Source organism: Naegleria gruberi (genome assembly GCF_000004985.1).
Source record: "Naegleria gruberi genomic scaffold NAEGRscaffold_78, whole genome shotgun sequence".
Taxonomy (NCBI): Eukaryota; Heterolobosea; class Eutetramitea; order Acrasida; family Naegleriidae; genus Naegleria; species Naegleria gruberi.
Window position 1 is genome coordinate 192014 of NW_003163249.1, and position 13481 is coordinate 205494.

General features: G+C 33.3%; 5 protein-coding genes across 5 annotated transcripts in view; 1 reads left to right on the forward strand and 4 right to left on the reverse strand.

Moving 5' to 3' along the window:
* NAEGRDRAFT_75268 (uncharacterized protein) overlaps window positions 1-779 on the forward strand; it is a gene marked incomplete at both ends in the record, with an annotated part of 2504 nt that extends 1725 nt beyond the window's left edge. Inside the window, one exon of the mRNA XM_002669766.1 lies at window positions 51-779. Coding sequence (XP_002669812.1) covers window positions 51-779 — 729 coding nt within the window. The remainder of the gene's footprint in view (window positions 1-50) is intronic.
* A 33-nt stretch (window positions 780-812) lies between these two features.
* Window positions 813-5658, reverse strand: NAEGRDRAFT_53995 (ATS1 domain-containing protein; the record flags this gene model as incomplete). Its single annotated transcript, XM_002669812.1, has 2 exons — window positions 813-3478; window positions 3621-5658. The coding sequence occupies 2 exons, from the start codon at window positions 5656-5658 to the stop codon at window positions 813-815; spliced, it is 4704 nt and encodes a 1567-aa protein (XP_002669858.1).
* A 736-nt stretch (window positions 5659-6394) lies between these two features.
* NAEGRDRAFT_75271 (uncharacterized protein) lies at window positions 6395-7042 on the reverse strand (the record flags this gene model as incomplete). The annotated part of the gene is made up of 1 exon (XM_002669813.1): window positions 6395-7042. One exon carries the CDS (start codon window positions 7040-7042, stop codon window positions 6395-6397), a length of 648 nt encoding a protein of 215 aa, XP_002669859.1.
* Window positions 7043-8500: 1458 nt separating this feature from the next.
* Window positions 8501-10335, reverse strand: NAEGRDRAFT_82041 (POZ/BTB domain-containing protein; the record flags this gene model as incomplete). Its single annotated transcript, XM_002669814.1, has 1 exon — window positions 8501-10335. The coding sequence occupies one exon, from the start codon at window positions 10333-10335 to the stop codon at window positions 8731-8733; it is 1605 nt and encodes a 534-aa protein (XP_002669860.1). The 3' UTR covers window positions 8501-8730.
* Window positions 10336-10965: 630 nt separating this feature from the next.
* Window positions 10966-13481, reverse strand: part of NAEGRDRAFT_53997 (uncharacterized protein) — a gene marked incomplete at both ends in the record, with an annotated part of 6930 nt that continues 4414 nt past the window's right edge. The window contains 2 exons of the mRNA XM_002669815.1: window positions 10966-11875; window positions 12057-13384. Of these exons, the coding sequence (XP_002669861.1) occupies window positions 10966-11875; window positions 12057-13384 (2238 nt within the window). The remainder of the gene's footprint in view (window positions 11876-12056; window positions 13385-13481) is intronic.

Consider the following 13481-nt stretch of genomic DNA (forward strand, 5'->3'; position numbering starts at 1 on the left):
TCACTGATTCTCTTTACTTGTACTCTGTAGGTAATGCACACTATCATCAGATTCAATTGACTTCCAATGTCGCAGTCACAGATTACAGAGCTCTCATGTATTTTGCTGTAAATGTCACTTTGGAACAAGGTATTCCAGAAAATAGAATCGTCCACATTCCACTCAATGTTGATTATCAAATAATTGTCCAACCAACAATCAATGGAACCTTACAAGCAACAATGTCACTTTCAGATACAAATGGACAAAGTCAAACCAAATTCACAACCAATGACAAGGTCAATGTTAACATTCTTTCAGGAACTTCTTTGGGATCTAACAAACTTTCCATCTCTGATGCTTTTTTCTGTTGTTTTAAGCAATTCACTGCTTCCATTAGTTACAATCCTTCTCAAGGTCAATTTGGATGTTCAAAATATGATTCTGCCACCATGGAGGTTTGGTCAACTTTGATTGCCAATTCTGCTGCTTCAGGTAATCTTCAAACTGTGTTGAACCCAAGCTCTGGTAACACTGCTAGTTTCTCCTTCCAATTATTGTCCTCTATTTTCCCAGCTAAAGAATCTCCATACTCTACTTCATGTTTCATTCAATCAAATGTTGGAATTTCACCAAGTGTTAGAAGTGTTTCAGTTATTTCTTCTGTAAATCCAACCGAAGTTGATTCCATGTTAGTTGTTAATATTCCACAAGGCACCAAAGTTGTTTCCAAAGCTTCATCTGTGATTTATTCAACATTCTTGATAGCTCTCTTGTTTGTGATCATGTTTAGTTTGTAAAATAAATAAATCTACATTCTAAAATCCACCTTGTTATTTATTTGCATACTTGGCAATTTGATTAGACATTTTGTATCGATAGGATGGTGGTGATTGATCTAAAGTATTGATAAAATATTCTTCCATTGGTGTTGGTGGATAGTAGAGAGGAATTTGACATCTAGTTCCATTATATTTTGAAAAACAACGACAATTATCTTGTCCAATACAGAAACCGTTCGAAGAGCAAGCATCTGAGCTTGATGCATTCTTTCCAAAACATTGCCATTCATCAACAGCTATAATAATGTTATATGCAGCCCCTGTAGTGATTGCAAGAGGCATCTTTCCACTTGGCTTTGCTATTGACAGTGTAGGGCTGGTATTTGAAATAAGAGAAGAAGATGGAACAGATTGATGATATTGATTATAACCTGTTCCATAAATATTGCCATTATTTGTAATATATAAATTAGTATAAAAGTTGTTATAATCTCCATTTGATATATCAACAACCAGCTCAGAGTTTGGCATTGTCCAAGCAAAAGATGTGCCTGAAGTAAAGTAGATGGCAACACCATCATCTGAAAGGAATAATGGAAATGAACCACACACAATTTTGATAATTTTCTTGCTTCCAATTGATCCACTTTCTAATCTTGTCCATTGCGAAATTAAATTAGATGTTGCAGAGCTTATTACTCTGTTCGCATTATTTCCAAGTCCGAAAACTTTTCCTGATTTTGTCAAAATGTAAAATGAACTTTCGCATGCTGCAAAATCTTGAACCGTTTCATTAATGTTGGTAATATTGGAAATGTCTAATAAATTCCAAGAAATTGCTACATATAAAGATGCAAGAGAACCTCTCATCATAATATTTCCATTATCAAGTTGAACAGCATAATACTTTGTTCCAGAAGCAATTTTGGTTGCATTCCAATTTGTATTTTCGGAAAACAAATCAATTGGTGTTGACAATGAAGAGTACAAATTGCTAACTCCCAAAGGGTAACCATCTCCAGAACCCCATCCATAGACTTTTCCAGAGCTAGTTAACACTAGACCGTTTGTACTGGATATTCTAATATCAACAATTTCAGTATTATTGAATAGAGTTGAATTCACCCGTTGAGGTAAAGTGGTAGATTTGATGCTCTGGCTGTTCAATGATAAAGAATTTTCACATGCTCCCCAGTTGTGGAGAGTTGAATTTTGATTTTCATAATTAATGTTAATGTATGAACAAGCTCCAACAGCTCTAACTGAAACTTTCTTAACATCTCCAGTAAAAGGGTAGTAGCCATTTTCAGTTAGTGGAGATGGTTGTTGTAGCAGTTTAACATCTCCGTAACCCATTTGAGCTTGAAAATTATCACCAAATGCAAAAATCTTTCCAGAATTTCCAGAAACCATTGCATAACTGTACAAATTCAAAAAACCCTCTGGTGAAATAGTATCAGCTCCAATATTGACGATATCAATATTATTACCTGAAGTAAATCCGTTGTAAACAGCTCTCCCCCAGGATAATAAATTAGCGGCTCCTTGAATACCAAATAAACAAAAACCTGCATACTTTCCTCTATCAATATCAAGGATATCACCAACCAGACCTTTTCCTGCAGCTGCACCAGTAATTAATGATGTCATGTTGTAAGGTGAGTAGATATTTGAACCTCCATAGGCAACACTAGAGCTAGCTTCTCCACCTTGATTAGTTCCAAAAACATAAACATGCTTTGATTCAGTCAAGACAGTTCCGGTAGTTATTCCTAGACAAACTTTTACAGCTTTTTCAGTGGAATAATCTAGTGGTAACAGTTGTGGATCTGAATAGGTATTAGCATTATTTCCTAAACCAAGTGCGCCAAACGCATTATCACCCCAAACCAATACATGACCAGTTGTGTTAATTGCAGCTACGCCTTTATCATACACTGACATATATCCAATTGCTCTCAACAAAGGTATAAGTGTTGGTGTATTCATGTTTTCAGTTCCTGAAGTGTGTGATCTAATTCCAGAATTCCAACCTCCCCAAGAAAATACATGTCCAGAATTCATCAAAACAAAATATGTTTCTGAACCAAAGGCTCCTGTAACAAATACTTTTTCAATATAGGTACTAATATTTGGACCTCCATCAGGATCTGGAAAAGTTGTTGGTACATTGTATTGAGTAAGACCTGCCCCACCTAGCGAATGTACATAGACCAGATTATCTGTTGTTGCCAAAATGCATGTGAACCAACATTTAATCTTGTTAACTTCCTTATTTTTCAAAGGATTGGAAGCAATGTATTCTTGTCGATAGTGTCTAATAGTTACATATTTGGAAAAATAATATGGAACCTGTGCAAATCCAAAAGCTGTATTACTGTTGTCTCCTGCTGCAAGAATAGTTTGTCCAATCAGTGATCCATCAGTAGCATTCTTGAAAGATAACAGTACAAGTGTGAAGGTGTGACCACCTGTAATGATTGGTACTGTTGTTTGAACATTACTCATTCCGAAAGCCACATTCCATGTATAATTATTGGAAATTATTTCTGTGAGTTGTTGTGTCACTTCAACAGGCGTGCTGGCTGAAGCCAATAGTGGATATCCCAAATTGCCATACATGTTACTTCCCCAAACTAAAATTTCAGGATTGGAATAGCTGATGCATTGTACTGACGGAATTAGTTGGACGAATATGCCAACAATGATTAGCAGCGCTGTGAAGATATTAGAAATCATGATGGTATTTTTTTGGCGTTGTTTTTTGCTGTCATTGTTGTGTCTTATGGTCACCTGACATGTTCATCAGTGATGCGGAGATTCTGACACAATTTTACAATCGTTCCCAAGAGCACGTACCATTTCTGTTTCTTACCACAGTCACCGTTTCATAGGGAGGCAATCTGTTGCGCCAAACCTGTCTGTTTTGATGGTTTCTCTTGTTGTTTCTTTGAAAGTAGAATTCACCATAATCTGTCAATACTAATTTCAATTCAATGGTATTCAATTTTTGAACATCACTCACAACAGGAATCATCCAATTTAAAATTTTAACCAAACCTTGTTTAAACTCAATGACACGTTCTCTTCTTGCTGCATCTGCAGAGTAGGCCTTATTGTTAATGCCTGATACTATTTCTCCTGCTAATTGCATGCTTCTTATTGATGATGCTTGAATACTACTAAAGTTAAAGTTGGATCCCTTTAAATTGAGAACTTTCAATGATGATCCGAAAGGACAACTTATTAAATGATAAATGAATGAAGGCCTTAGTTTAGAGTTAGTAATAGACAATTCCTCTAATATTTGGAAATTTATCAAACCATCATCCAAGGAATCCATCTTATTCAAGTGTAGTACTTTCAATAAATGGCCAGAAGCTGATCCAAGCATTGAAATTGCATCCTTTGTGAGGGTGCACTCTACGAAACTAATCTTTCGTAGGCCTAAATTTTCATTAGTCGGATCAATGTTTTTCATATGTGGTTCGATAGCTCTACAAAAATCACCAACTTGCGCATTTCCCAATAAACCTAATACTGCTGTATGAACGTGGCACGATTTTTCAAAAACATTTGAAAAAAAATTGGCATCAGCCTTAATACTCAATACTAGATACTTGACATTTTCAAATAACGGTTTCAACTCTGTAAAATTATATTCCACAAAAAACCGATTATCTATCCATTGAAGATATTCAAGATTTGGAAACGGACCAAAACTGGATAATCGATGGCTATGATTGAATCCCTTAAAGTCAATAAATTTAACAGTATACCTAAAAATATTAATTAAATATTCAAATAATGCTTTTCCAGTTAAATATTTCACATTTGGAAATACTTTTGGTACAATAAAATCCAACACTTTTGGAGTTAGTATTTCAGTAGCGATTGGAGTATTAGGATCCTCCAGTAATGGTTGTATAATATGATGATTCAAGTTGCAATAGTCTAGTAGAGCATCCTCTACAATACAAGTTAGAATGGGTGTTTTTGGCTTTTCAATTTTTGTTAAATCCAATTTTTCCTCATTTTCAATACTGTCAATTATCAAGTCCTTTTCACAAAATGTGGTAAAGAAATCAAAATGATGCCAAGTAGAAATTACGTATCGTTCATATTTAGATATGGAATCATTCCAATCTTTACAAACAAGATTAATACTTTTGTGAAGCATTTTCCAATCTAAGAATGAAAATATTTGCAACAACAATTCATAAGGCATTACTCCAAATATTCCAAGTCTAGTTTCTCTCTTCTTTAGAATTTCATTGAGAGCAGTTTTGAGTTTCCTCACTTTCTGTTTATCAGATCTTGGAGGAAGATTTGTTTCTGTTGGTATCTTGTTGGTTGTGATGGCCATCTTGGTTTTTCTGCTTGGTTGTTTGAGCGTTTTCTTTACAGCTTGTTCCTTCTTTTCTTGAATTTCCTTCTTTACAGATGGAATTAGAAACTTCAAATGATCTAAAATTGAAAAGTTACAATTCTTTGGAAGAAATGATGAAGGTACGGAATAGAGATTTGTTGGTATTCGTTTAGATAAATGACAAACAACACTTTCTAAATCTCCCAATTTATCAAAATCTTCACCACAATCGTGAGCATTATTCTTCTGTTTTAATGCATCATTAGAAAGACGTTGTAATTCTTCTTCTCCCAAAGATGATGATGATTCACTACCAGTTGTAATTTTCCTAGCCTTTGCTTCCTTTTCATATCCGAATTCGTGATGTAAAAAGGCTTTGATAGCCAATTCTTCCGAAGATGTATTTTGTGAAGATGTTGCTGCTGGTCTTTTCCTCTGATTATTCTGTTGATTTTGTTGTTGGTATTGTGTTGGCTTTGCACTCTTCTTATTGTTGCTATTTGAAGCAGAAGATGAGGAGGGTTTCATTTTCAAGAGAAGAGAAAGAAGGGCATCAAAGTTTAAATATTTTTTTTGATTAATAAAAATAAAAAAAATTAAATAGAGGACAATCATCGTCGAATAGTTAATCAATGCTTGGCACTGCGGATTTTGTATAATATTTGGTGGAAACTTCCAACCTTTAAATATTCATCACCACAATTTTCAACATCCAACTCCAATGTTGTTCTTGGAAACGATTTTATTGGAGAGTAGAAGTACCCTGCAAATATCTTGATGATATCAAAATCACCATCATCAGCACATTTACTTGGTCATCACAAAAACTGTTAATTGGGGATTGCTCGGAATGGTCAATAGTATGTGTGGGGTGAATCTTGATTTTTGTCATGAAATCGGTACAAGATTATTTTCACATGTACACAACCTCATCAACCAAATACAAGCTTTCTTCTAGTAATAGTACTATTTAATTTTCGCAACAACATCTTCATCATTACTTGGTAATATTGTCATGGTGTGGAGGTTGGATACCACAAAGCTTCATATCATCTCAACATAATCTAAATAGTAATAATAGTAATTTTTATTAGCGGATTATCATCATTTAAGAACATCCCTTCATGCTTCGGAATACATGAGTTGGAGAACCAGCAACTTGGATTGTTGGAAATAGTCAACAGTAGCAATTTGTCCTTGGATTTTCATCGGGAATTTCAGAAACAAAAACCTTTGAAAAAAGAGTTTTTAAACCTTATATTGTTTAAGGAATTCCACTTATTGTAAATACATCTCTCTCAATAACATTGATTGGTAATTTTCCAGAGGTACCATTCCAATAAATTGATATTAAAAAATCACGTAAACATTCATCTGAATCACTCATTTCTTGTGTCAATCCAACTTTTAACATTAAATAACTGATATATACTGTTGCACAATTGCCTTTTTGTTTTCCAATTGGAACTTGATTATTGAGAATCTCAGTTTCTTCATCCAAATGTGTAACTATTACGCTTCTTTCACCATTGTAATCACAATGATAGGTTGAAAATTTAAACTTGGTCAACTCATCATTTCCTTGAATATTTGTGATGGTTATTTCAACTTCTGTCTCTAATTGATAATATGGACCTTCTGAATAAGACCATTTGGTAAGAAATAAATTTGGAGTTAATTGTTGAATCATTTCTGAAACTAGTTCTGAATTATTTTCATTTAGTGTTGCTGGTGTGCGAACATAATTTCCTATTCCTTCATAAACTGAAAGTAAATAATTTAAACAATTGTTGGATTGTTGAGTTAGAAACCAGTTTCGAATACTTTTCAACATTAACTTTCTCCTAGAACAGAAAATCCTTGGAAGGACAACTTGATCAGTAAATCCTCTTGCTTTCATTAGTTTTTTCATGTTGGTCAGCATTAAACGTTGCCAATAATCAGATGTATTAATAAAAGTTTCATTCCAATCTTTGCAAACTAATCTTAACGAAAGTATTTGTTGAATATCTGGTGATTGGATAGGAGTTCAACAATCTCATAGATGAGCACTCCACCAAGCGAATCCATTTCTTGTATTTTTTTCTTAGAAATTTGTGGCAGTCAACTGTCTTATTAATAAACTTTGATGAACATCCAACATGCGTATTTGAAAATCTACACATCAAAAAATATTCAACAAACGGTGATGATTTTCGGAGTGGTTTTACATCATATCATCATGATTTGGAAATAATTTTATTATTTGGAAAAATTCAAGTTGGTACATCATCATCGGAACAACTACCAACCATCATCATTGTTATTTATCATCACTATAATAGTAATATTTGTGGAAATAAATCTGATAATAGTAATATTTTAGTGAAATTCAATATTTTCACTAAAATCGTCATCACTGCCAGATTCACATGATAATTTGGAAAACTTTCAATCTAGTATTGTTCAGCATGGTCAATTCCATCAGGTAAAATCACTTCCGAACATTTTCCTATTGGTTATCATGATGGTAGGTACATGTATATTTTCAACATGTACATGGACTATATCTCAACATATACTTCACCAACTTGGAAAATGTCTTCGTAGCTACTATTCAAATACATAATAAACAATATATTTATTATCAGTTTTTCATTATTTTGTTGTTTTACCAACTTCGGAATATTCATGATTACAAATATGATTCATGCCAAAAGTACATAGCCAATCATCTTGAAACATTAATAAACTTTTATTAGTACTATTGTAGATGTACCATATCAATTATTTCGTCTTGTTTCGTTGAAATCATGAGGATCTATTTTTCTGTTTTTAATTAAATTTCACATCACCTACACCATATTTGTTGATGTAAACTAGACCAGACTAGTTACATGTAAATAATCCGTTGATTCTCTAATCATGTTTTACTGGTGTATTTAGGATTTTGAAATCTTGCAAATTATTCTGAGGTTATTCTTCATATAAATATGATTCCTCACTTCATGATATGAGGAGGGATTGATATCATGATTGTTTGGAAGTGTTGTACAAACTTTGGAAACTATCTGAATTGAAATAAAGCAGAAAGAGTAATCTTTAACACCATATAAAATATGACTTTAGACGATTGTTTTGACAAGGCAAATTTATGCGTAATAAATCGCATAGAACACATGGTCTATTATATTCAATGAATAAGGGATGAGAAACATTCATTAGAAGAAGATAGATTTCCAGTGATATATTCTCTCACTACAATTTATTATTTCAATATCTTTTAAAGTAATGAGGAAAGTATTTCAATCATACAAATAATTTTGATTTGACTGAAAGCCACAAGGACATTTTAAAATATTTATTAGTCAGATCAGAAAAAAAGTAATTTCAATCAAGCATTTATTTTGTAAGAATAAAAATTGAATTGGATTTTTTGTAAATCTGTCAGATTCCAGTAAAGTACTATTTGTCATATGTGGCAACTCAATTCTGAAGCAATTTTTGTTCCAGCAATGGTAGTTGTTTGAATAATACCTGCAGAATTTATCTTATTCTATAAGTTTCAAATGAGCATTGATGGAAACATGCGTGGTATCCAACGATGATCATTTGGAATGATTAAGGTAAGGCCGTTATGCCTGTGAGCGCTGAAGTTTCTGCCAACATCAACTTGTTTTGTTTGGCAAAGAGAAACATTTCCTCTCTTGAAATTCTCCAACAAACTCTTGGAAGATCACACTTGGTGGCCAACAGCAAAAATTGGGTTGCTTGAATTCCGGTGCCTCCGTTCTTAATGATTGATTGTATTTGTGGAAAAACATTTTCCTTTGTGTCCGTAACTGAAAAGCAAATTACTAAGCTGGTTGACTTATAGTTAAGCGAAACTTTAGGAGAGTAAACACCCGTGTGGTAAATGTTTTGGTAGTAAATATTGACCTTCTCATGAGAATTGGAATGGAAAGTATTGTATGCGAATTGATGAAGTAAACTGTTAGCTCCTGAATCGTTTCCTATTCCTACACAAATGATGTAGCTATACCGGCTCTGGAATGTTTTGTGATTTCTGGCCAATTTGAAATCTTCCAATGGGTATTTTGTCTGGATTTCTTTTGGTATTTCTATACAACTGGAGAGTGTATAAGTTCTAACAAAAAAACAGTAACGAGCCAAATAGATAAGAAGTGGTCGCACAGAGTCAATATAATCCATTTCTAGCAAGGATTGTAGGACTAGGAGGGCATTATCAATTCCCCTGGTAGACTCCTTAATGACATGTGCACAATAATTTGAGAGAATGTCAAATCCAACCATGTCGCAATAAAGCATCAACTCAATAGCAATGCTGTCATTTTGAATATTTCCAGTCATGATAAAGAGCAGAATAGTTTCCAACAAGGAGGAGCTAACATCCATTGGTACAATTCTCTGAGAGCATTCTATCATTCCACTCGAGAGCAATGTGTTGAAAAAAGGAGATCTATACCTAATAATGTCATTGGTAATTTGCAATACTTTTCCAGGATTGGAATCAGATATTTCATCAACATTAGAAGTGAAATAAACCAATGATTCTGAGGGCTTATCGTCTACAGAGCCATTTAACCACTTTTGAATGCAATTCTCCCATGATCCAATGAATTCATCAATGCAAAATGTTGGATTGAAATTTCGTCCACATCCACTCAAGTAAGATCCGAACTCTTTGGAAATTGTCAAATCAAAAAACTTGGAAATTAGTAATAAATCATAAACATAAAATTCAGAATCAAAAATGTATGGACTAATCTCCATTCCTCCTTCCATTCTTCCATACTCAAAGTAATCTATTATCAAATAAGGACAATAGAGTCCCACCACTAATAGATCAATAACATTCTCCAGATATTTTTGTTTCTCTTTGATATTGTATAGATATACCAATCCTTTGAACTGTTTCTTGGCTATTTCGAATGTAAATTCCAATTCCTCTCCCTCCTTCACTTGCTTGCTAATCAATTTACTGAATGTGCTTACAATTTCCGTATGTATGTGTTTCGTAATTGAAATCTTTGTACCATCCACAATAAAGTGAAAGGTAAAGCATTCACTTGAAAAATTTTGCAATTCAGCCTTTTCCTCTTCTATTATTGTTGTGTTTCTATTTAAATTACTTATCCTCTTTTCGTTTCGTATAATAATTGGTCCAAGCCAATCAATTTCTCTCTTATCCATACGTTTGGACATTTCATTGAGAAATTTACAATAATCAGTTCCGATACTATCAATTAAATAAATATTAAATAAATTAAAATAACATGATCAATATAACACCAACCTAACAATACCATTCAACCATCTCCTCGTAACTCTCTTCAAAGAACTATAAGAAGTGATTGAAGGCTTCACCATCGGATAACTTTGATCAAAGTAAAATTCCAAACTCTTCTCAGCCATTTCCCGCGTCATTTCAGTGTAGACTAAATTATCATCTCCAGCAGAAACAGACGATGATGGTCTTGTTGATTTGCTCATTTTTTTTGGTGATCATCTTCTCCAAGTGGTTCGGCCAAGTTCTTGTAAACTCTTTGTAAAAGTCAATTTTACTAAAACAATTTAATAATACTATCAACAATGAAATACATCATACAATAATTGTAATTGAAGAACTTATTGTTTGCATTGCAAGAATACCTCGTTCAAGAGAAGTCCCCCGGAATAATTTAGTGAGCTTAGCTATTTTCAAGTCTAATCGAACAGTTACACTTTTGGTAATGAATAAAGAGACCATCAATTTTATTAAGTGAAGTTGTTTCTGAAATTGAAAATTGAAGGTTAATACAAGAAATTAAGATATTAAAATTTTGAAAATTCAAATCAAACTGTTCTTGCTGTATCGTCTGACAAGTCTTTCACAATGTTATCATCAATGTTGTCCTCATTGTTGTGGTCATTGTCAACTAAATTTTCATTTTGGGTGATGTTATTAGTTGATAAAGTTGTTGGCTGGGTTGGTGGTTGATTTCCATCTATTTGAATAAACCTTGCCATCTTTGCATTTTCCACAAAAATAGCTTGGGAAAGGTTAATAATTGCTGGTGTGGAGGTTTTCAAGTCGTCAAAGTATTTTGCTGCTTTTCTTGTTTCCTTTTCAACTCCAGATACTGGCATAATTCCATCGTTATCCGTGGCAACTGTTAAGCAATTAATATCTACAGGAATTGACAAATCGTGGAAATCAAAGAGTAAATATTCATTACTTGTTGGACACCATTCAAAGAACACCTTCTTGTCTTTCATAATAATTTCTCTATAATTTTTCATTCTGTTAAATACTTCTTCATTATAAAAAGGTCCAGATCCTTGTTCCAACATAAATCCAACACCATGACCCAATCTCAATTTTGCCTTCATATTTTTGCAAATTTCAATAATTGACCAAAATGTAATGTCCATATGCTTCAAGAAGAATGTTTTATCCTCATCTATAAAAGTGTTCTCTCCACAGTGATATCTTAATCCTAATAATTTTCCTGTTTTCTTATTGTAAAGTTCAGCTATTCTCCAAAAACATTTCAAAACAAAAACGCATGGAGCAAAATACTTTTCATCTCCAACCCAATCAAATCCAACAACTGCACCAACATCAATTACCTTCTCTATTTTAAGCAATTTGAAGAGCTTATCGATTTGTGCCTCAAGTTCATTGCCATCATTTACAATGCAAAGTTGTTCCAATGTTTTTGTGAAAATTTGTTCTGAGAAAGCTTGTTTTAAATACTTTTGACTGCAACAGAAATCGAATTTTTCAGTATCTGACATACCTTCCTTAAAGTGACATGTTATTTCTATTCATTGCGGCCAAAAAGTAATAATAAAATTGTTTGCTTTCATCATTATGCTTAATTTCTAAGTGATTATCAACGTGGACTAATTTAATATCTTCATCGGTTAGAAGAGATCTGTACCTGTTCCAAAAAGTCTCTAATGTTGAGGGTTTCAAATACTTTGAGATTGAATCTGTTTTCAAATCTTTCAGACTAACACTATATTCAACATACTCAACTCCTTCTTTGTAGTAGTTATAAATGGTATGCAGTAAGAGTATGGATAATATTTCAGGATACATAAAATACATGCTATCTTTCAAAATGAATCTTTGTGGATAAAAATCTGGTGTGAATTTGACATTATGAACACCTACAAGTTTCATTTCAAATGAAAGCAATAAAGTGTTGTAAAGAACTCGCTTTGTAGGGTCAGGCTTTCTTTTTTCATCTGCATCTAACTTTGCTATAATTTGTGCATTTGTAAAACCATATTTCAATTCGTATTTTTCTTCTCTTTGGTTGAATACATAGTAATTTTTTGGTTTTGCGCCAATTACTTTACTAATATTAGCAATTTGTTCCTTTTTGGGTAATGTGAATAAATTGAAAGCTCTGCTCAAATCTTCTAAACTGTACACAACATCATTGGTATGAACTGCTTTTAAGGAAAGCACTTCTGATTCCAAAGTAAGGTTGTCTATGTCTGCATTGGTGAACAAACTTGATTTAGTAAGTGTAGAACTGATGTCAAGCGGAACGATTGGCAAAGCTTGCACAAGATTTGGGATATACTTTTTCATGATTACTTCAATCCAGAAATCAGCATTACCCATACCCATTAAATGAGTGTGGAGTTCTGAAAGCTGGTATGAATTACCAATAGGTATGTTTTGATCTGTCACTTTTTGAGGTGGTTGATAATATGAAGGATCGTTTGTTGCTTTAACTGAATGTTCCTCTAGTACAACAGGAGGAATATAATCTCTTTCATTGAACTCTTCATCATAGCTTGTATAAATCCATTTGGAGTCTCCTACTTCAACCAATAAGCCTTTTTCACCTGGTGTTGGTTGGAAGCAGACAGAAATTTCTTCATCATAATGTGTGAATAAATCTATAGCTGAATTCTTTTTAATTGAAATGTAATCTAAAGGGAGTGAAGAATATTTGCTCCACCTATCCTTAGCGTTAGAGTCAGCAATAGGAGGTACTTTTTTAAGATAAAGTTTGGCATTTGGAAGTTTCTGTTGTAATTCTAAAACATGTTCCTTAGAGAAAGATGTTGCACTGTATTTGAGGGAGAGAAAATTAAAGAATGGCTCTGGTGGTGCAGAAGAAAGACTCATAGCTCCTCGCAGCGTTAAGTTTCTAAGAACAGGAGTATTGGTTTTTGAAATTCCATTCAAAAATGTTCCATGAATATTAGGATTTTCTTTACCAAGGGTTTGGTACCTGTCATTATCTCTCTGGTTTGGGATCCGCACATGCTCAGATCTAAAAGCTTATCGATGTGATGTATAATAGACTTATCGACATGTGGTTAAAACAGGAAGGTGTAACTTT